This window comes from Nilaparvata lugens, chromosome 8 (genome assembly GCF_014356525.2).
Source record: "Nilaparvata lugens isolate BPH chromosome 8, ASM1435652v1, whole genome shotgun sequence".
NCBI lineage: Eukaryota > Metazoa > Arthropoda > Insecta > Hemiptera > Delphacidae > Nilaparvata > Nilaparvata lugens.
Genome location: NC_052511.1, coordinates 12,776,397 through 12,797,491, shown reverse-complemented (window position 1 = coordinate 12,797,491; position 21,095 = coordinate 12,776,397). Strand labels below are relative to the sequence as shown.

At 32.2% G+C, this 21,095-nt stretch overlaps 2 protein-coding genes across 3 annotated transcripts in view; one reads left to right on the top strand and one right to left on the bottom strand.

Moving 5' to 3' along the window:
• Positions 1-21,095, top strand: part of LOC111050464 (adenylosuccinate lyase) — a 58,406-nt gene that overhangs the window by 2,945 nt on the left and 34,366 nt on the right. The gene's annotated exons all lie outside the window — the stretch shown is intronic.
• On the bottom strand, positions 1,791-20,759 carry LOC111050466. Its single transcript, XM_022336798.2, has 3 exons — positions 20,461-20,759; positions 5,170-5,337; positions 1,791-3,821 (listed from the first exon to the last, which is right to left on the bottom strand). Exons 1-3 carry the CDS (start codon positions 20,635-20,637, stop codon positions 3,618-3,620), a joined length of 549 nt encoding a protein of 182 aa, XP_022192490.1. The 5' UTR covers positions 20,638-20,759; the 3' UTR covers positions 1,791-3,617.

Below are 21,095 nucleotides of genomic sequence, written 5' to 3'. Positions count from 1 at the left end.
TAAGTATCAGCTGAAAACGTTTGAGTGTTTTAAGTTGAAATCTAATTTAACACAAAAACTGACAATGGATTGATAACAATTGTCCTCTTTAAGGTTTCTACTATTTTCTCATAGATTTCATACATCAATTTCAATTTAAAGTAGATGATATTCTTCTTCGAGTGCCTATCCTTGATGGATGTTTGACTAGCTGATGTGAGGCTTATTTGAAACTGCCGAATTCTTTTTTAATAGAATCAATGCTTCATAAACGGAAAACGAAAGCTTCCCATTAAAAAGATCTGACAGTTAAAGCTTTCTTTGAATGAAATTCACTTTATAAAGGCTTAGTTGAATTACACTACAAAAAAGTCTGCAAACCTATAATTTTACAGTAAAATATATGTTAATACTTACTTTGAACTCTGTATTGTTTATGAGATCATGAGTTCTTGGAAAAGGTTTTCTATTACAATTGACAACGCCCTTCAGACTTTCTAGAATACTTCGACTGTTTTACCGTTTAATCAATAGAATACTTATAGGTATTGCTTTACCTTTTATAGGTTTAATAACTGTAAGTTGAACACAAGCTTCTCATTCATAGAATTGGTTATTGTGGACGGATGATATTAATTATTGATATAGATGCCAGCCCAGCTCTCTTTAATTCACTGCAGCTACTGAATTATTTATGATCAACCTTAACCACTTATCTGCATAATGTTTGTTATTAATTAATACTAGCCTACAGCTAAGCATGTAGCTTCCATAGCCTATAGCTTCCATGTTCGTTATTTTAAATCCTTTCAACAAACCCTAAAATAATAATTTTTACAGTCATCTTTGGTAGCTGTATTTGTACTAGGAAATCATAATCATACAAAATGGAATAGTTCATAGAGATTTTAGATATCGAGATGTAAGAGACATAATATTATAGGATTATTGTACACTATATTATATTATAATTATTGTACATCGATTATCAACTTGAAACTACTTTGTGGAATTTTTTAAATTTATTTTCGACAGTAATTTGACCTAGAAAATTAGTTACTTATCAATAATTTTATTGAAACTTACAAATTCAATAAGTACAACATTCAATTTAGAATTGAAGAATTTCCAATCTATCTGTTCGACTTGAACTCACTTTAATACCAACTTATGGTTTTCAAAATTAATTTCAGGCTTTTTACTTACGAATCATCAGTTAAAAATAGTATATTTCTTATGCTTGATACTCAGTTTCAAAATAACCCTGGAAAACAGAGATAAATTGTAGTTTTGAATTGAATCAAATTAGCCTATTCATTATTAAAATTTCGCTGCATAATTCATGTTTACATCCGTGATTATTCCGATTGTGATCAGAATATCTTTTCCAGCATAGTATAAGATAAAAAAAGTTTAAACATCGTATCATATTTTTACTTATCATATACTTATGATAATTATCATTTACTTATGATACTTATCGTATCATATTTCTATTCCCAAATTTCTGACGCAGCTTAACCTACAAAAGTACATCTTAAATATTAGAATTTAAAAGCCGAAAATTATGTTATCTGGCATTGAAATTTAATCATGTAAAGGTCTATAGGTCATCAGTTTCTAATTCTGCCATTTGATGTATATTAAGAACATAATTTGAAACCTTTAAAAGAATGCGATAAATGATAGAAATATTATATAAACTACTGTAGTAAAATTCTTATCTATAAGAAAGATACAAAAAATTATCATCGCGTACATGTTTTTAATCATGAATTCTCAAACTTAATCACAATGGTAGAATTCTTTTCGTTGGTATTGTTGATTTTTGTTTTTATTAATTTGTCAATTTTTTTAGTTTCTACTTCATTGTTATTGGTTATTCAGCATACGTGTTGAACTTTTTGAAGCAAACGCCAAAGCATCTTTGACAACGGTACATTTGAAAAGGTTCATTGAAGGCGTGATTTTTCGACTTCATATTATACAATGTCTTGTGACCCCTCTTGGTTTATAAATAGATTCTATGATATTGGAAAATCATTGACATTGTTGAATATTTCTGTAAACAAAGACTAGCATTTTTCTCTCTTAAATCGCTTTCCTGTAGCCCTCTTCGATTGTAAACTGAAGTTTTGACTTGTCTCATTATTGATGTAGTTCTAAAACCTTAAATAAAAATAACGATTGCTATATTGAAAAAACATAATAAAGTTACAGTATCATTATTCTCTACAACTCTTCTACAACAATAAATTATGTAATTACTAATATTATTTCAAATAATACTATTCAAATCATATAGAATAATAAAAAATCTGAAGCATTTAAATATTTGTTCGATTTGCGAAAGCTGCTTTATTCCTCTCAAATTCAATACATAGGAGTAAATTTCTATTGGAAGAATCATATTTGAAAAAATATCTTAGTACAGAAATAATATAATATTAATGTAATAAATTGATTAAAGGTCAAACGTTTTAGTGCCTTCTATTCAATTCATCTTAAAAGTCTTTCACACTTTTGAATATACTGATGTGTTGATGAATAATAATTACATAAAAATAAATTATAAATATGTGAATTTATGTTAAATTCGTTCATAACCTACCAGTATGTAACCTACTAGTATGTAATGCAGAAATAATTAATAAGTGTATGGGATTTGGAATGATCAATTTAACTCTATATACTATTGATAATTGACTAAGTGTATGCTGAATGTAATAATGAATACAATAATAAATAAATTACGTTAAAAAATTGACGATATTCAACAACAGGAAAAATGATGAAACCTACCTATTTCATATTTTATGTGTGGTGTGTGGAACATGATAGGTTTGTTGAATACATTATTTATTGTTCAGTGCCTATAATTTCCTACTATTAGGTCGAATTGAATGTTTGGACATAATTTTGGGAAAATAATGTTTTGTAAATTATACTTATGTAGCGAATTGTATCTAAAGGGATGATAGATGATTCTTCTTAAAGTACTATTTAATACCGACTAATTATATTAGAATTCAGAACACATCTAGTAATTATTTTAGTCTTCCTCGTGTGAATATTTCTTGTTGACTTGATCAACTAGAAATCGTTCAAAAAAATCAACTAATGGGTTGACAATACCATAGAGAAAAGATAGCATATAGAGATAGTATATCTTTTACATAAAGAAGCATATAGCAGATAGTATTGTCTTTTTTCATTAGGGCTACTTTTGAATATAATTAAAAATATAAATCTGAGTACCCTTTTCTAATTATTTCGTCACGACATGTTTCGGCTACTAATGCCATTTTCAAGTCAAGACTTGCCAAGTCAAGTCAAGACAAAACTTGTCAAGTGAAGACAAGACTTGTCAAGTCAAGTTCTTTATTTTCAAGTCAAGACTTGTCAAGTGAAGACTTGGAATGGCATTAGTGACCGAATCATGTGACGAAATAATTTGTAAAGGGTATTAAAATTTATATTTTTATTTATAGCAGATAGTATATTTGTGTTATGTTTTTCTATATGCTATCTTTTCTCAATGTCAATACTTTTGGGTTGATTCAGAACTCTACCAAAAACCATAGGTAGATTGATTGACGTTCTCGATGGGAGTAGAAGATGTTGGTGAGGTGTTGAGCTCATCCATAGCGGTAGGTGAGCCACACATCCACGAAGAAAGCGATGGAGTTGATGATGGCGAATGCGCCCGAACTAATCATCATGTCCATGAAGAGCTTAGGCGGATGGAAGTAGAGGCTGTGCATGAGGGCCCACCAATCGTGGAGCACTACGTAGCCGGCAATGAAGAACAGCAGGCCGAGGATCACTGAGTACGTGTACAGCTGCAAAAGATTTGAAATAAATATTAATTTAGAAAATATACGCCTATGTATGGAGGAGATTGTGGATATATGTTTACAACAGTTGCATACAGATAGAATATGGTGAATAGGTCAACCGAAAAATGTGAATTGATAGGAAAAGGGAATATCTGGACCATTGACATGGAGAAAATATAACATAGTGGATAGATGAAACCTGAGAAAAATGAGTGGAGTATGTAAATCTTAACCATGAAAAATAATCTATTGAATGGTTGCAACCTTACAACCCGAGAAAAATAATGGGCTATTGTTAATAGAAATGAAACAGTGGAAGCAAATATTCTACATCTGCTGGATTTTGTTTGCTCGGAAGCTGAAATATTGTGTGGAATGATTTTCCATATAATAATTGTGATGTTTATTTTCACTTATCAAAAATAAAGTATTTTTCTGTGATCACTATGCTTGGAGCAATAGAGCGTTAAATGTAACTCATCCATTTTGTTTTTTGAGAAGAGCTTCCCAATATTACAATGGATTCTAATCAGAATCATCAAAGAAAGTCCATTAGTCTCAGTATTGAATGAAAAAGACTAAGAAATTGTCAAAAAACCACAGATTTAGTGATACTTAGAAAATTCTAAAATTTCGTTTTAAGTATTGAATGAAAAATACTAAGAAATTTTCAAAAAACCACAGATTTATTGATACTTAGAAAATCTTGAAATTTTCCAAGTATCAATAAATCTGTGGTTTTTTGAAAATTTCTTAGTCTTTTTCATTCAATATGAATAATTACCACAATATCAACTTCTCAACTACACAAAAAGTCCCAGTATTAATCCAATTTTTATAATTGATTGTATTTTAATATGCTGAAAACTTGGAAAAACCATAGTACAACTGCAAATGTACAAGGAGAGTCATTGTATTGACTACAGTATGAGTGTCAGCTTGTAGTATTGTGAAATTGATTTATTGTAGAAATTCTTTGGAATGCAAGTAGAAAACTGTATATCAACTTATGAGGCACAGAATTTCCCATCAGAGATTCAAGACAATTTCAAATTAACATTTTCTACCATAATATTAAACAAACTTGATAATGGAAATAATAAAAAGTTCAGACATTTGAAGAAATATTCTTAATTTGATATACCTGATGGTGTTGGTATATTCTATCATTTATGTAGTTACTATTTGCATTAATAAATAATTTTTGATTGTGGCTCAACAGTAAAACTATGAGAGCTGCTAAATAATCATTTGAATTGCTGATTAGATCTTGATGTCTGAATTTGTTGAACATCTAGTAAAATTGTTTGTATATTTCAGAACCAAGAAAAAATGAATAGACTGAACTCACAAGTTTCTGAGGGACCCTTTGTCCTTGCAGATGGTTCGTAATGAGAACGCTGTTGATAATGATTGCTGATATGTAGGCTGAGTAAATGATTCCTCCATGATGCACATTCTGTTGTAAGCGGTTGTCAAATGGAACGTAGATCAAAATGAGACACAATACTGCTAACACCTGAAATTAAAACAAATAGTTAGAAAATTGAAAATTAACTTATTACTTTTCAACTCATTTTAGGTACTCATATTTACCACAATTGAAATGATATGTAATTCTTCTTTATCTATCCTATAACGAATTATACTAACATCGTTCAGTAGAAAGTCATATTCTTGAAATCAATATATGTATGTATATTGAATCTAAACGTTTGTATATCGATTCAATAATTACCATTTTAGATGCCACTTGTAAATTTACTAGGTTTTCTCAAATTTTATCCGTCCTGACAGCTATCTTTGGCAGGTCCAAGCTGATTACTCTATCAAGTTTACACATAGATCAGTTGTCATTACTTCACAATTCAATTACTCATTGTCCAGTTAAATATTGGATTATCAATAAAATTACTTATTATTGAGAAGAAGCAATAATAATAAGCAATCGCTCGTTCGTATGTAATTAGATCTTCCAAAAGCCTAGATTCATTCGATGTAAAGGAAAGTAATATTAAATGCTAAACTAATCTTCAAATACAAATCCTCAGATAACTTCACAATTCAGCAAAGATTTTTATCAAGGACTTCACTATTCAGCATTTAAAGACTTTTATCAATTTGAGACTAATTTATTAAATAATTAACTATAATTAAAGTCTAATTATAATTAATTTTGAAAATCATTCAGCAAGAATACTTTAGAGTACTTGGTAGTGAGTATAATAATAAACATATAAAGAGTTTTCCATGAGCAAATAATATTACATCAAAAAGGTTCATCAATCCGGTTTAAAAAAATCAATGATCAAATGTGGTTTCCCAATTAATTTTATAAAATGTATCAAGTTACAGAAATAAAGCTTTCAATATAATATATCAATCAATTCGAACTTGATAAATGTCAGTTATTGTTATGATTGAAAATGAGATATCAATGCTATTTTTTTTAGTTATCGGTACAGATTTTAATGAGAAATACAAACAAAAATCAAGAACTTGGAATATTTGCTGTAGATTGAAGACCTAATTCGTTTCAGTTGTCCTCATTTCTGTTGCTAAATTGGCATTAGCCTTCCAGCTCAGCAATCATCCGAAACATTCAGTAAATTAGAAAATTTACTGCAGTAATTGTGACACTGTACCTTATTGCAAAGATCTGTCACATTATTTTATTTAATTGCTCTTTTTGTTGGAACCAAGTGATGCACTTGAAAGGGACGTTTTTTCTTTGTTCTTCTCTGTTCTCTTCATCGGTTTTCTATGTTTTTTCTTTGTCTGTTCCACTGTCGGCTCTTGTTCTGGTGGTCAATTAAGCAAAGCTTCTTGTCTTTTATCTTCCTCCTTCACCGTTCAGAGTTCAAAGTTCATGCTTCATCTCCCGAGTTCAATTGAATGCTGAGTTCACTGCACCTTCTTTCATGAACCAATAAACTTGAAAAATGAAACTATGGTTCCTATTGAGCTTCTTGTTGGTTGTTCAGTCCAGAATAAAGTATAGCTACATTCTATAGTTCACAAATAAAATATGAAAAGTATTATTCGAACATTGTGTAAACTTCCAGAAATTACAAATCAAAGATAAAAAGTATTCTTCGAACATTGTGCAAACTTCCAGAAATTACAAATCAAAGATAAAAAGCATTCTTCGATCATTGTATACACTTCCAGAAATCTAGATAATTCCTCTAAACTTGTACTGAGTGATGATTTGTTTTAGTGTTATTTAAGAGCTCTGAGAAACGGAAATAATATTTCATATCAGTAGTGGATTAAACATTAACACTTTTTCATAACAACTCAGGAGGAATCACTGGGCTTTATCCATATAATATAATAAAGGGAAGAATTGGCTTATACACGTACGGGATAGGAAATTTACGAATGACGCATCATGTATAGTTTTTTAGTAGATACTTGCGGAGCACGGGTTACCTGCTAGTATCCGATATTACAATATTGAGGATCAATTTGTTTCTATCAGTCAAATGTGAATGTCACAACTTTAATAGATTTTCAGAAATACTGTCAATGATATTATAGACTTCTAGATAATACTTGGAAATTTAATTTTTTAATTATCTAGTTGATTTTCATATTTGAATTGAGAATTTAGTCGAGGAGAAAGAATTTAGTCTATAAGAATTTTGGAAAATCGCTATTAGAAAATGAAAGGATCAGTATTATTCATAATACAGTTCCTTCATATAAATTACGGTTCATGCACAATGCATTCTATTAAACAATATTTAGTAGAGAAATCATGTGCTCGATAGTTGTTTACCATTCACGCATTCACCAAACTTATCCTGCCTTTGAACAAATTGACAAAAAAACATGGACGCACAAGTCATGACTGCAGGCAGAGGCTTCTTTGTTGCCATTGTTTTTGGTGCACAAGCATCAACCATAGTAATATACTACAATATTACCTAATGTACGTATATACAATATTCAAAATATGGCATCAACTGATTATTGTTTGTGCGTGGTGCAATAGAGGCACGTGCTTTACAGGTGAATGCCTTCTTCGGCCGGTGCGTGACACAGTGCTATTTTCCTCTCTCTCTCCCGAAGGAATTCAGGAAGAACAAAGCTCTCGATCGATTTTCGTACTTTGCGGACTCGTTAATTGCTCAAAAATGTGTTCATGTTCCATTTTGAAATGGTGAGAATGAATGTGTGTTTATGGCACACTTTAAAATGCAGAGAAAGATTAGTCTGATGTGTGATTGTGCATGGAAGAGGTTGAAAGGGCTTTTAGCGAAGTGGTGACTCATGTGGGTGTGTGAAATGTAATGCACTTTGTGATGTATTAGGACTTAGGAAAGCAAGAACTAAGAATTGGTTTTGGGTAGTACACACTACTTATAGAAGGCATCCTACTTTCTAATGTACGGGGAAATACACAAATTTCGAAGGCACCTTACAGAAACTTGTGAATACTGTTTCAAATCTTATTCATTAATTATATTTTATAAATCAGAACATCACAGAGGAGGGGGAGGAAGAAGGAGGTTAAGAAATGTGACTAAGCGAAATGTGTTCAAGAAAGAAAATAAATATCAATGAATTATATCAACTAGATGTGATTCATGATTTTAAATTAGCATAATAAAAAAGAAAAGGAAAAATTAACAAATCCAAGGTAATACATATGAATGAATAGAGTATTTATTTTATAATAAAATTAATATTGAGAAGTTTGTTATACAAAATATTTTAAATGAAATAATTATTGTCAAGTAGAACTCATGTTTCACGTTTTTGACAACTGTATTCTTCAAAATTGTATTGCATTCTTGATTCAATCCTTTTTTTCTAGTATGGTTTATCATCTTCCATCATCATCCGTCTCATCACCCTCAGTATAAATGTTATTCAGTTTACTTTTCATTATTCAATCCTCAATAACTTTCTAGATTTTTTAAAGATCAAGATTGATTTTAGAGACACCTCTTGACTTACTTGACTTAATTCCTGTAACTCCGGTTGGAGCATAGGGCATCCACGAATAACCGCCATCCATCTCTATCCTCCGCCATTCTTTTCACCTCTCGCCATGTCTTCTTCACCTTCCCAAGCTCGCTGTCTATTGTTCGCCTCCATGAAATCCTTGGCCTTCCTCTTTTTCTCTTTCCCTGGGGATTCCACTGCAAGGCATCCTTTTCAATTGCTCCCTCTCTTTTCCTCAAAGTATGTTAGAGACACCTCAGTCTTCAATTAAAATGAATGTAGAGTAATTGGATTATTGACGATGTTGGAACAAGGACATTATAGCACCACCATTTTTTCAAGAATTATATTGACTAGAATAAATTAGAGCTCACTCTAGATTCGAAAGCCAATAATTTATCTTCCATAGTGAAGCTACCAGTAAACTCTGATTATGGAATGTAAATAAATTCTTTCAATTTTGACGCTTTTCCAAGAGGTTTAACCTTTTCCAAGAGCCTAGTATAGCCTGAATTCTACGGCTCAGCCACGGTTTATTCGATAATGTACACAATAATACTATGGTTTATGTAACATTTTATATAACTCTGTATCTAAAAATATCCTTTGCAATTTTATACCAGGCCTTGACTAATTCGATTACGATCAGTACAGTAGGTAAGCTACCAGTAGTGGGCGGCAGCATAAGAAACAGAAGACGCGGTTAAACTGATGGAAAGTGTGTATAATTTGATTGTTTTAGAAATCGGCCTAATTCTCTTAGCAAATCGCTTCACTTCTCCAATAAATGGTGCGAATTATTAGGCTGTGTTTTGGTTTTCCAAGGTTTTTCAGAAATCAATTAGCTAACTTAATTTTTGGGAGGTGATCAGGTGATTGACTTGGGTATTGACAGCGGCAAATAATACAAGTTAATGGTTAACAATTTTACGGTATCTTTATTCTATGCTATTAGTGTGATATCTTATTGAGTAGATTAGATGAATGGCGTGGTTTCTGTACTGTAGTTGGAAGGGTGGTATCCTCTGTTCTCATAGATAATCTTCAGAATATTAAGATTTTTTCATGACTGGATGTATCATATTCCTTTCATAGAGAATAGGAAAATGGACATACAGTCATACTAGGGGACTTGAATTTTTAACAATATTTTTGTATCCTCCTCAGTTCTACTAAATGTTGGTATAGCTCTGTATTGGAAGCTAAGTGAGACATATAAAAGTCTAATCGTGCAGTAAGTTATTTTATGCCTAAAGCTGCGTTTACATCAAAGTTATTAAGAAAATGTTGATAACTTAATCCTTATAGATTCTATTAGATTGCACATAACTTATCATACACATGATGAACATATGTGTATGTCAAGTTCCGTTCATATTCTATTCTATTGACTAAATATTCTATTGACTAAAGTACACAGGAGTATACTATGTATATAGTCTTGCTCAGAAATCTCGGTAAATTGATCTTCCCCAATGCAGTTTACATTCATAGCGTGTTGGAAATTTACAAGCATTTGTCTTCGCAGTGCTTCAATTCTATTGTAAGATCCACTTTGGACTGTCAGCATTGTTAGAATAAGATGCATTGATGTTATTTATTAGGAATGCTGTCAGTTTATAATGATTTTACGCTAAGCACTGCCCTCAAGGACACTCTTCCAACTTGTAAACAATTTAACTGTTTATCCACCTGTAACAATGCCAGAAGAAATCAATTTGAACTCTAGACTTGAAGGATGTTGCAACAACAAACGTCCAATGATAAATAGATGGACTTAAGCTTAGTAAATTGTTTCTGGATGCAGAACATCATACTGAAACTAAAGAGGAATGTATTTGCTCTTTGCTCTCTATGTGAACGTTGTATGCTCTACATAATTTATACACTCTGTACATTAATGTCTGTACACAATGTCTATTAAAAGCATATATTATCATGTCTGTTATCAGTCCATACGTATTCGCACATTTCCTTTAATGGCCCAATGCCTCATTTCCTGTGTACATGTTCAGCATGTTCAGTTTCATAGACCTTATTTGATTTTTATGGTTATTTTGTGATTAATTTATCATATGGACCCATATGAAGAGACCACATTTCCTTGTTTTAGTCATTGCAAAGATGGAAATTCAAACTTCAGCAGTTAATAATTAATTTAATGTAGTGGATGAATCTTTATAGTATACTTGATAAGAATCTATCCCATCTAGGAAAGTGACAAGAACACGAGTTCTTATTCTATTAAGAATAAGGATGATGTTACAATCTTATAAGAAAACTTGCTTTATAAGTACTTGATGACGTGTTTCACTTGTGGAAGAACAAGTGAAGTTGTGTTTACTGTCAAAGTACAACTGAACTGGCGAACTTGTACAAGTACTGCGTAGCTATCATGTAATGGTTAACTTGCCGATGTAATCTTTTCTACTTGATAATACAATCTAATTAAAAAAAATGATCCACTAAAGTATATGAAAAAATAGTTTGATTGAATGATTATTATTGTAGAAGGAATTTCCACACAAAGATCTAAAGCTTAGTGGTCCTGGACCACTTCCCCTCCTCAACTGTTAATATTAATGACATTCACATTTTTATTCATCTGAATAAAATCATTGAATAATAATGTAATACAAGGTGGTAAACTCTCCTTTAATAATTTTTAGACCCTCTCAACAAACGACTCAAGAGCTCTAGGGTCTTCAGAACCAATGCCCAATTATGTTGATTGTCAAGAAGAATAACTTATTGCTCAGTTATCAATCGTTTGAATCAGTTTGGAAGGTGTAAGGTGGCCTTTTTTCTATTCAGAACTCCACTTTCTTCACTCTTTTATTTATGCTTAAACATTTCCTCTCATGCTCTATTTCCAGTCTCATTCAATTATATCTTCAGGACCCTAGAACATTGATTAGAGCGCTTTGTCAACTCGAACATTTATTTCTGGTTTTGTTTTATTTGGTCGGCTCATAAAGTTTCAAACATTTAACTTTGTTTGACCTATGAATGGCGCTTGGTCGTTCGTGACTAATTCTCCAGGAATCTCTTTCTAGTGAGGTGATGAGAAGTGAGCAAGACTATCAGAAAGACAAAGATGGAGGATCGAAGAGTGTGCGTGTAACTGAGAAAGAGTGGTAGACAGAGTGAGAGAGATGGAGTGAGTGGTCCTGTCAGAAACAGGGAGTGACTTGCTGATCATGCGACCAATCACAAAATCACTTTGTAAGGTCACTAGGATTTTGTGAAAGAAAACCAAGATTACGACGATTTTTCTTTTTCTCTGTCGGTCTCTTAGATCCTCCAGTCACCAATTTGAAATTGAAAGTTCTTCACACGTGAATAATTTTTCACTTTTTCTTGTATATTTCTAGAACCAAAGATAAGCATAATGCGACTGATCTGTAATATTAAATATTTTTTTTAAGGTTAAGATACAGTTTTGATGAAACCGTACTTCAACTTCTTCCTCACATAATAATCATTAATCAATACAACTATCTATCTAGATTCTATCTTTCTTTCTACATTTATGCTATTTGCTGTGATATTGGACTTATGAATACTAGAGTTATGAATTCCTGTTTTCCGTGATTTCCTAAATATTTTTTTTTCAGCTCGAAGCATGTTTAGCAATAATTTGTTAATCTGCCTTTTGTCGCGTGACATTCTTAATAGATGCGCACTCACAACTTCTGTAACCTTTGCGTTCACATTCATCGTTCAGTTGTCTGAGTTGTCTGCCAATCCATTTCTAGTTTTAATTCACTTTTGTCTTAGTCATGACTTTCGTTCAAGTATGGAGTGGGGTTGTATGTTTGCAACAGGAAATTGAAGTAATGTGTTGTGCCTAATTAACATTGAATCGGGCTAGTTGTTTGGATTGAAAAATGAATCTGCATAATTTTGTCTAGTATCTTTTCGAAGTATGTTCTAAGTTATGAATTATTTACAAATCTATAATTATTATCTTCAGAAGTTTGTATTTTAGGATTTCTAACAGGGTCATGATGATTTGAAAAATGAAAGTATCGTAACTCATAATTATTATGGAGTGATCCGTGGTCTAGTGGATAGAGTGCTTGCGTAGCAGCTCAGAGATCCCGGGTTCAAACCCTCTCAATACCAAAAGTTTTTTAACCAGATCACTCCCGTGTTATCGGATGGGCACGTTAAACTGTCGGTCCCGGCTGAAGTATGACAGTCGTAAGACCCATTGACGGCTTAAATTATATATTCAGGCGGTGGGACCTTCCCGCAAGGGACTCCCCACCAACAAAAGCCATACGAATTTACTTTTTTTCAACTCATATTATTCATTATGAAGCTGGGAGCAGCTTAGATTTAGTAGAATGAGTGAGTGTGTAACATCTCATACAGTCAACGTTGATCAAAACTCAATATACAGAAAGGTTTTTAAAAATATCGGTCATGAAATTATTCTAGTATTATCAATTCTAAAATTTTTTATTTGAGAACATGGTACCCTCCCCCCTACCAGCTTCTCTTCTCATCAATAGATCGGACCCTGGTTACGGCTGAGAATTAAAAAAATATTGGAAGAATGCATTTGAAAGTAAGTGAAGATGGAAAAGCACTTCCAGCTAATCATAGATAGAAGGAATGAGAAAGAGGCTGGAAGAATCATAGATAAGTAATAGAGCTACAGAGCATTGAAGTGCAGTAAACTGTACATCTGTAAAATTGAGAAGTGAAAATGTAACATACAAGCTACTCTTGCATTTGTGAGTAAATATTCTTTAGTAAGGTGAGGAAAAGTTTGAAAGTAGTGAGAAAAATTCAGAACCTATTTAACTGTTTCGAGATGAGTGAGAAAGGAATCTAGATAGAACAGTGGTAATTGTTTGTAGTATAACGTGGATTAGAAGAGAAGGAAAGATACATAGACATGAGTCAACAATAGACAAACTACCGGTGCAACGGTGCAAGACCTTACTTGCATGCTCTTAGCCAGATATCAGTGTCAGTGGCTAGACGAGTGTTTTATCCCATTAATTTGATATCCAAATCCAGTTTAAAGCTTAGTATATTCTCATAATTTGCACTGAAAAACAATTATTCTCATTCTCATTCCTTAATAATTAAGGAATTCTTAATAATTATTCTTAATTCTCAGTCCTTAATTCTTATTCCTCTTCTTACTGTTTCATCAACACTGTACTTGAAACGTATTAACTCCCAGTATGTGATCCCTAATTCATTTTATTCCAATTCGTCGTGTCCAATTGTGTGAAATTCAAAGTCTACTAAGATTAGAGCATCAACTAGCATAGCATACGAACATTCTTTTTTATGGAAATCATGCGAAACGGTTAAGAACCAAAAGATGAACAAGTAATGTTGAAAAAACTAAAGAAAAATATGTTTATCAATCAACTGTTCCTCTTGATAGGAAATCGATTAACTTTACTATTAAATTCATACTTGGTACTGGGATATCGTTAATAACGTTGTACGTTCCATGTTATATCAACACGATTCAAATCACGAGAGTATTAATCATAACTGATAACTTGCTACTTATTAAGAACGTTTATCATACTATGTACAAGGAATGATTATCATTCTTACTCCAGGAAGTAACAAATGAAGTCAGATGAATTGAAAAAGGAGTCCCACTTTTCATCATAACAGTAATTAATTCCAAATTCAGTGTAATTAATGGTTCAGATAGGACAGGGCTCTCGTGTCTTCATTCATAATAGCTTTCATCTTTTCATTTATTTGATAGCTGACTGTTTAGATACTTCATCTCACTTTCTTCGCCAATCTTAATAGAGAGACATTTAAAGTGATTCATTTGTAACTTGAAAGAGTAGAAATACTTTATAATTAGATGGCATAATATTTTCTCTTTCTTGAGTTTAGTATTTTGTTTGTATATCAACGATAATTCTCTGGATAGAAAATGAGAAGTCAATAAACTGGCAAGTTAATTTTTAAAACACCTTTAACTTCGTTTATTATTCACTTTAACTGCGTGATTATTCAAAATTCTTGAATGTTTGAGCTTGAACTCTTCACCATTTAATCTTGAGACTCTTTTAAGTTTGCTTTCAATGATGGGATGACTTCACTAATCTTTCACTGAATGCAAAAATAGATAAGAGATAGCATAAGCTATCAAATCAAAAATTCTTTATGACAATAAATATACAAAAAACAAAACTTTCAGCAAAAATATAAAAAACCAATCATCTGCAAGGAAAATCCTGTGCGCAGGTGAGAGTTGCTAATACAAATTCAATATGAGTCATTCTACAAAAGATGAAATAAGAAATTATATAATATTAATAAAAGAAAATTATGAATAAGTGGAATAAGGGTGAAAGAATGAGAAAGAATGAAAAGAGAAAGAAAGAGAGATGGCAAACATACTATGTTTTATAAAAGAATATTATGATCACCCCGACACATATTATTCTAGTGGGGTATCATAATTAGGACTAAGTTTAGTATTAGCAACTTTTGTATGTTGTAATAATTATGCATATGTTGTGTCATTAAATTCCTCTGGTTGCAATTCATTAGCAATCAGAGAAATTATTATTGTTAAAGCATATTTTCCAATAAGATTTGATCAATGTTGAACTTTCAGTGTTTTGATAATTCATTATTTGTTTTTGATGTATATCTAAATGTTAATACTATGATTTTATCCAGGTTGTTTATATAATCAGAAGGGAGAGTAAAATAATATTACATGAAAATATAAAATTACAATACATTGAATAAACAATTAGATTTGTTATAGGTTCAATTCAACCAATCACAATGAAAACAGTATGATGACATAGTCAATATAAGCTCAACCTAAAACTTGAAAGGAATTTCCAATTTATTGTCTGATTTGATCAAAATTTATCCACTCTGGTCATACTATGAATGTTACTAGCTCATAGCATAGCTCACAGTTCGTATTGACTGTAATAAAGTCTTCACCCAGAGTAAAAGACAGGTTAAGATGTCCTTCTCAATTGGAAACTTGTAGTGAAAGCTTTCTCACTTGTAGGCCACTGTTAGTGTACGTAGTGTAGTGACTTAGAGACCATATCCACCTCTTGTACCGTAATTGACATTTTTTCGCTTCAAAGAGAAAGAATTCCTTCCGTTGTCACCTGTGCAGTGCATTTCTATGCCAATGTCCGCTTCCACACTATCTTACTATATCAATGAGCTATCAGCATTGCAGCAATGATGCTACTTATGAGGAATGCAAACAGATTGAAGTGAATCTTCTGTAACTTGAAAGTTTCAGATGTTTTAAATGTGATAGTCTTGTTGCATTGCTTTTGCATTTAACGCAATCTAGAGATTTTGATTTTGTTATCGTTTGCTATCATTTATTGCTGATTATTCCTAGTATCAGTTACTTTTACTGAATGGTTGGGTGTGGAATATTTGTCTTAACATGTGTCACACAATAATAATGAATACTGTTCCGAGTGTCTTTCGAATGAGACAGATTTGGAGAATGATTGAAAAATTGTTGAAAAATGAAACAAATTGGTGGAATACTCAGGTAGCAATACTAAGATGTTCATAAGAGACATGTTCAAGGAATTATAAAGAACGTTTTCCTTTAGTATCTAGTGATCTGACAAATTGGAAAATTGAGTTGAAAACCCCCAGTTTGATATGATTAAACTAGATATTGATATTATATGATTCAAGGAGAATTAAAAATCTAGTAATTCTCATAATAATTATTTGTAGGTAGATGAAATACAGGCGCATATATGGAGGCATCAATGACAATGGAGTCTGGAGGAGATGGTCAAATGATGAAATAAATGAAATTCTAAGGGGTGAGGATGTGGTACGATTCATCAAATCACAAAGATTGCGCTGGGCTGGTCATGTTGAGAGAATGGCGGACCAACGAATGCCAAAAGCAATTTATAAGGCCCGGATGGAGGGTAGAAGACAACAAGGGAGGCCACGCAATCGATGGAGTGATGAAGTGGAGGATGATCTCCGGAGAATGGGAGTTGTGGCATGGAGACGAAAGGCATGTGACCGTGATGTGTGGAGGGCTTTAGTGCGAGAGGCTAAAGCTCACATCGAGCTGTAATGCCAGAAGAAGAAGAAGACATGAAATAAATGAATGAATAAAATGAAAATATGTTCACTATAATTCTTGATAGCTCATGTTATTGCACAATATTTGTAATATTGTATTGGATTGAAGACCCAGTAATTTTCATAATAATTATGTGTAAATAAAATAAATAAATCAAATGATACTATGTTTACCATAATTTATTCATGATAGCACTCATTGCATTATATTATTGCACAATATTGTCACACTTATAGAAGTACATTATTGATCAATTCACACTCATCCTGGCATATTTTACGATTTTGAATTTTGAGATCAATAGTTTTGTGTAGAAGTATAATTATGATATTCTAAATTGAATCAATGGGAGAAATCAATTTTAACATAATCCACAAGAACATTTTTTTGTATTTAACTTTTTAATTATTATTGTGATGTAATTTGAAGTTAATTAACTCTTATTTCCATAAAAGAGGATACAACAGTGAGAAAAACTGTATTATGTTATTATAACACCAGGCCCTCTAGTCTACTGAATCAGACTTGCCTCTCCAATTATTTAACTATTGATAACAGCATTGTTTGTTTTCAATAATATTCCATAAACACAAAAAGGTGTTCAACAATACTAGAATCAATAAAGATTTTTTTCAGTAGTCCATTGAACAAATGCTAATTTGCGCGACAGCCTTCTCACGGTTTCATTCCGCACCTGGAAACTTCGATTGAAGGCCACTTTTCAGCATTATTCCATTATCATTGCATTCCTGTTCGCTCGGAATCAGCTAGCTGTGTTGATAAGTAGGAGAGCATTTCTTTGATGAGGCATGTTGCTAGTAGGTGATTGATTCTCACAATCGATTGATGGGTCTAAATTGGATTGTTGAAGAGTAAAATTGGATGTGAATCCCAGATCCCTGGTCATAAGGAATTGTTTAAGAATTGTTTTAAGTAGAATAGGTGAAGTTTACTAACAGGAGAAAATGAAGTTGACCAGAATAAGATTAAGAAGTACCAGAAGATGAAAAGGAAGAGAAATATTAGAAGGAAGATAAGAAGAAGAAGAAGAAGAAGAAGAAGAAGAAGAAGAAGAAGAAGAGAAGAAGAAGAAGAAGAAGAAGAAGAAGAAGAAGAAGAAGAAGAAGATGAAGATGATGATGATGATGATGATGATGATGATAAATTAATAGGAAGATGAGGAGAGGTACAAGACGAAGACAGAGAAAAATATGTAGATGAAGAAGAAAAAAATTATGAGAAGTAAATAGTTGAAGGAGGAAAAATAATTTTATTTATGCTTGATTAATGACATACTGCCATTTTTTCTGTAATATCTCAATCCAGTTTCCCTGGCAATCAACTTGTGATGGAAATTATTCTCTCGTTGACATAAATAAGCTTGATCACGATTTATTAAAAAACTATTATAACTCTCTCACTTTATACAGTATTTTGTTCAGCTTACTGCGTATTTGCTTATTTGCGTATTCCTAAACAAAGTATTTGTGTGCGTATTTACGAATTCGTGCGTGGATTTTTGTAGTTTAATCGTTTGATGTATTGTGTTACATATAATTTATTTTTAAATGTGTGATGTGATATTCACAAGAAAGCTAAATATTGAGAAAAGAAAGGGAAGAAGAAGCTAGAAATGGAGTGTGAAATAGAGTAAATTGATTATAAACACTGTTGTGTAGAGAAGTGTTGGAATCCAGAGCAAAAACACCGAAGAATGAATTGATAGATTACACAGGTTCTACTAGAGCAGGTTCAACCTTGAAGAGAAAGGAGGTCCTTGATGAAATTATGCCTTGCAGGAATGTGGTTCCTAGAGAAAGGTTATGGAAAAACAACATGTTTCACCGAGCTTTTTGTCACTTGACATTTGAATTATTTTAATAACCATTTGACATTTCAATTACTCTTGACGGTGTTTATAAATAATTTTGATGATTCCTGATTGAAAATATGAAATACGTCAAATCGTATTCAATCATCAACGTTCATAAAAGAACATAAACCCTGAAGAAATTCTCAGAAATGTTTAACAAAGTAGAGTTTTTTTTATCGATAGATAAAAAAACGTGTTGGCTACTTTCTCAATAGTGAATATAATACAATAGTGTACTTATGCATGTGAACATAAATTGAATCTTCTTTTTATAACTATTATTTATAATATAAAGGATATCATTTCGTTATTATATCTAATTAAATAAATGTATGTATCTTGGTTTAAGTGCAGTAGCATATACTTATATATTTTTTTTTGTAAAGCTTTTTTTTTGTATTTTGTTTTTGGCAAATAAAACTAAATATATTAACAGTATGATCGGTCAACCTTCAGAACAGTAGTACCATAGAACAGTAGTTACGCTGTATACTATACAACGTAACATCGATGTTCATTCGCTTTTGGGCTTTATCTGGAGTATGAGGAAATTGCTCGTAAACGGCGTAATTGAGTCCTTTTCCCCAATGATGAATCTCCAATTTCGGTGTAATCAAATTTGCTAAGTTATTTTAAAACTGTCTATGTCATAAATCGGGTACTGAAGTGACTTTCCCCTATAATTCAGCGATCAGTCTGCGAAATTCTTCTTATAAATAAATAAACTCTTCTCAATTCAATTACTAATCAAATTCAAGCTATTTCGAATCAAACTAGCTAAGCTTATTTTGAAGATACCCATAAGCTTCAATGCACTATGATCCCTAGTGTGAATGATCCATGCTATATTATAAGAAACAGTGTGTACTGTTTATGTTCCCGCTCAATAAGTCTTCAATTTTTTCAACCTATTAAATTTATTCGGATCTCAAACGAAAGCAAGTCCTACAATCATGCAAAACGAGAAAGAAAGGGCATTAACAAGAAATGGGAAAAAGTGACTCAAGTTATAATATAAATAGTGTGTTGTTATATAAATAGTTATAAATAGTATGAGTGAATGTTTAAAAAATGTAGTGAGACCTGAAAACAAGTTCTAAATTTGAGGAAATGTTAATAGAAACCTCTAGAACATTGGTTAGGAATATGTATAATCTACCTATTTTGAGAATAATTAGCATATTCAGAAGGAACTTCAATAGGCTACTTTATGTTTCCCCTGAATAAGTAGCCTATTTGATCGGTTTAGCCTTTGTTTCCTTACAATTTAGATTATTGAAGAATTCTTGAAATCTTACTCACAATACGACGGTGTCGTCTATTGTATTCATTAAATTAATACTGTGTTATTAGGAAGGAACTCCACAGTGTTCTACAGAGTACATGAATTATTTAATTAAACAATTTATCAAAACCAAGAATTGATTTAAAACAGTAACCTCAAGAAAGGCTTCAATTTAAGCTATCTTAAAAGAACTTCGATTATTAGAAAAAATAAACATATAATCAAACAAAATTAAATCGAATTGAATCGAATAATCAAACAATGATAGGGCATTGTATTGAGAAGAAAGTCTTCATGTATATTTCTCCCCCAACTTTGAAACAATTAGAATCAATCGAGGATCAATCGATTTCATCAATTTAATGGATCAAAAAATCAATTAAGACCTCAGTTTAATGCTGGAATTAGTTGGAATAATACTCACAAGCTCGAGAACTTTGATGAGGAAGGGCGACGCGTTGAGAAGCGACTCGGAGAGCGGCTTATCATTCGCATCCCTTGTTGACGACGCGGAGGCGGCTGGCATCTTTCTCTTGACAAACGCCAGAAACCTGTTGCCTCCTTTCTGTCCCTGGGCAGGCTCGTTCTTTTCTTCGCTCATCTATAAAAAACCACCCCTCGCCCTGCGCAAAGTCACCCCTACAAATCCTGATCGTGTTGTTCGTAAAAAAACGTTGGGACGGACGCGTGTGAACTGTTGACTGTGATGGAACAAACTGAAGCTGCGGCAGCATGCTTCGCTTGGAAACGTGCTGTCATTCGTTGCGCGCGCCCGGAACACTGCTGCCAACCTGATAGTTTTGAGTTCTGGAGAGGAAATATCCCTGCTAGCCTGGAAGTCCCTCTGGATGGGAATTTAGCCATCTTATTACCAGACTGGTCATGATTTGGATTGCTCTATATTTATGATGAAGCTATTTTCATATACAGTACAGTACTTGTTGAAGTCGACCAGACGGAAAGTCCCTGAGAGGACAGAGGAACTTTGGAGAAGAGGTATCCCTTCTAGCCTGTGAAATCCCTCTGAATGGATTTTTTTTATCGTATTTTAAAGCTGAA

Bases quoted from the DNA above. Each gene is read 5' to 3' on its own strand.
- LOC111050466 (XM_022336798.2), bottom strand. From the start codon at position 20,637: ATGAGCGAAGAAAAGAACGAGCCTGCCCAGGGACAGAAAGGAGGCAAC. The intron at 5,338-20,460 runs GTGAGTATTATT...TTTTAATTTCAG, and splicing joins TCATCAAAGTTCTCGAGCTT to GTGTTAGCAGTATTGTGTCT. The intron at 3,822-5,169 runs GTGAGTTCAGTC...AATCTTTTGCAG, and splicing joins AAAGGGTCCCTCAGAAACTT to CTGTACACGTACTCAGTGAT.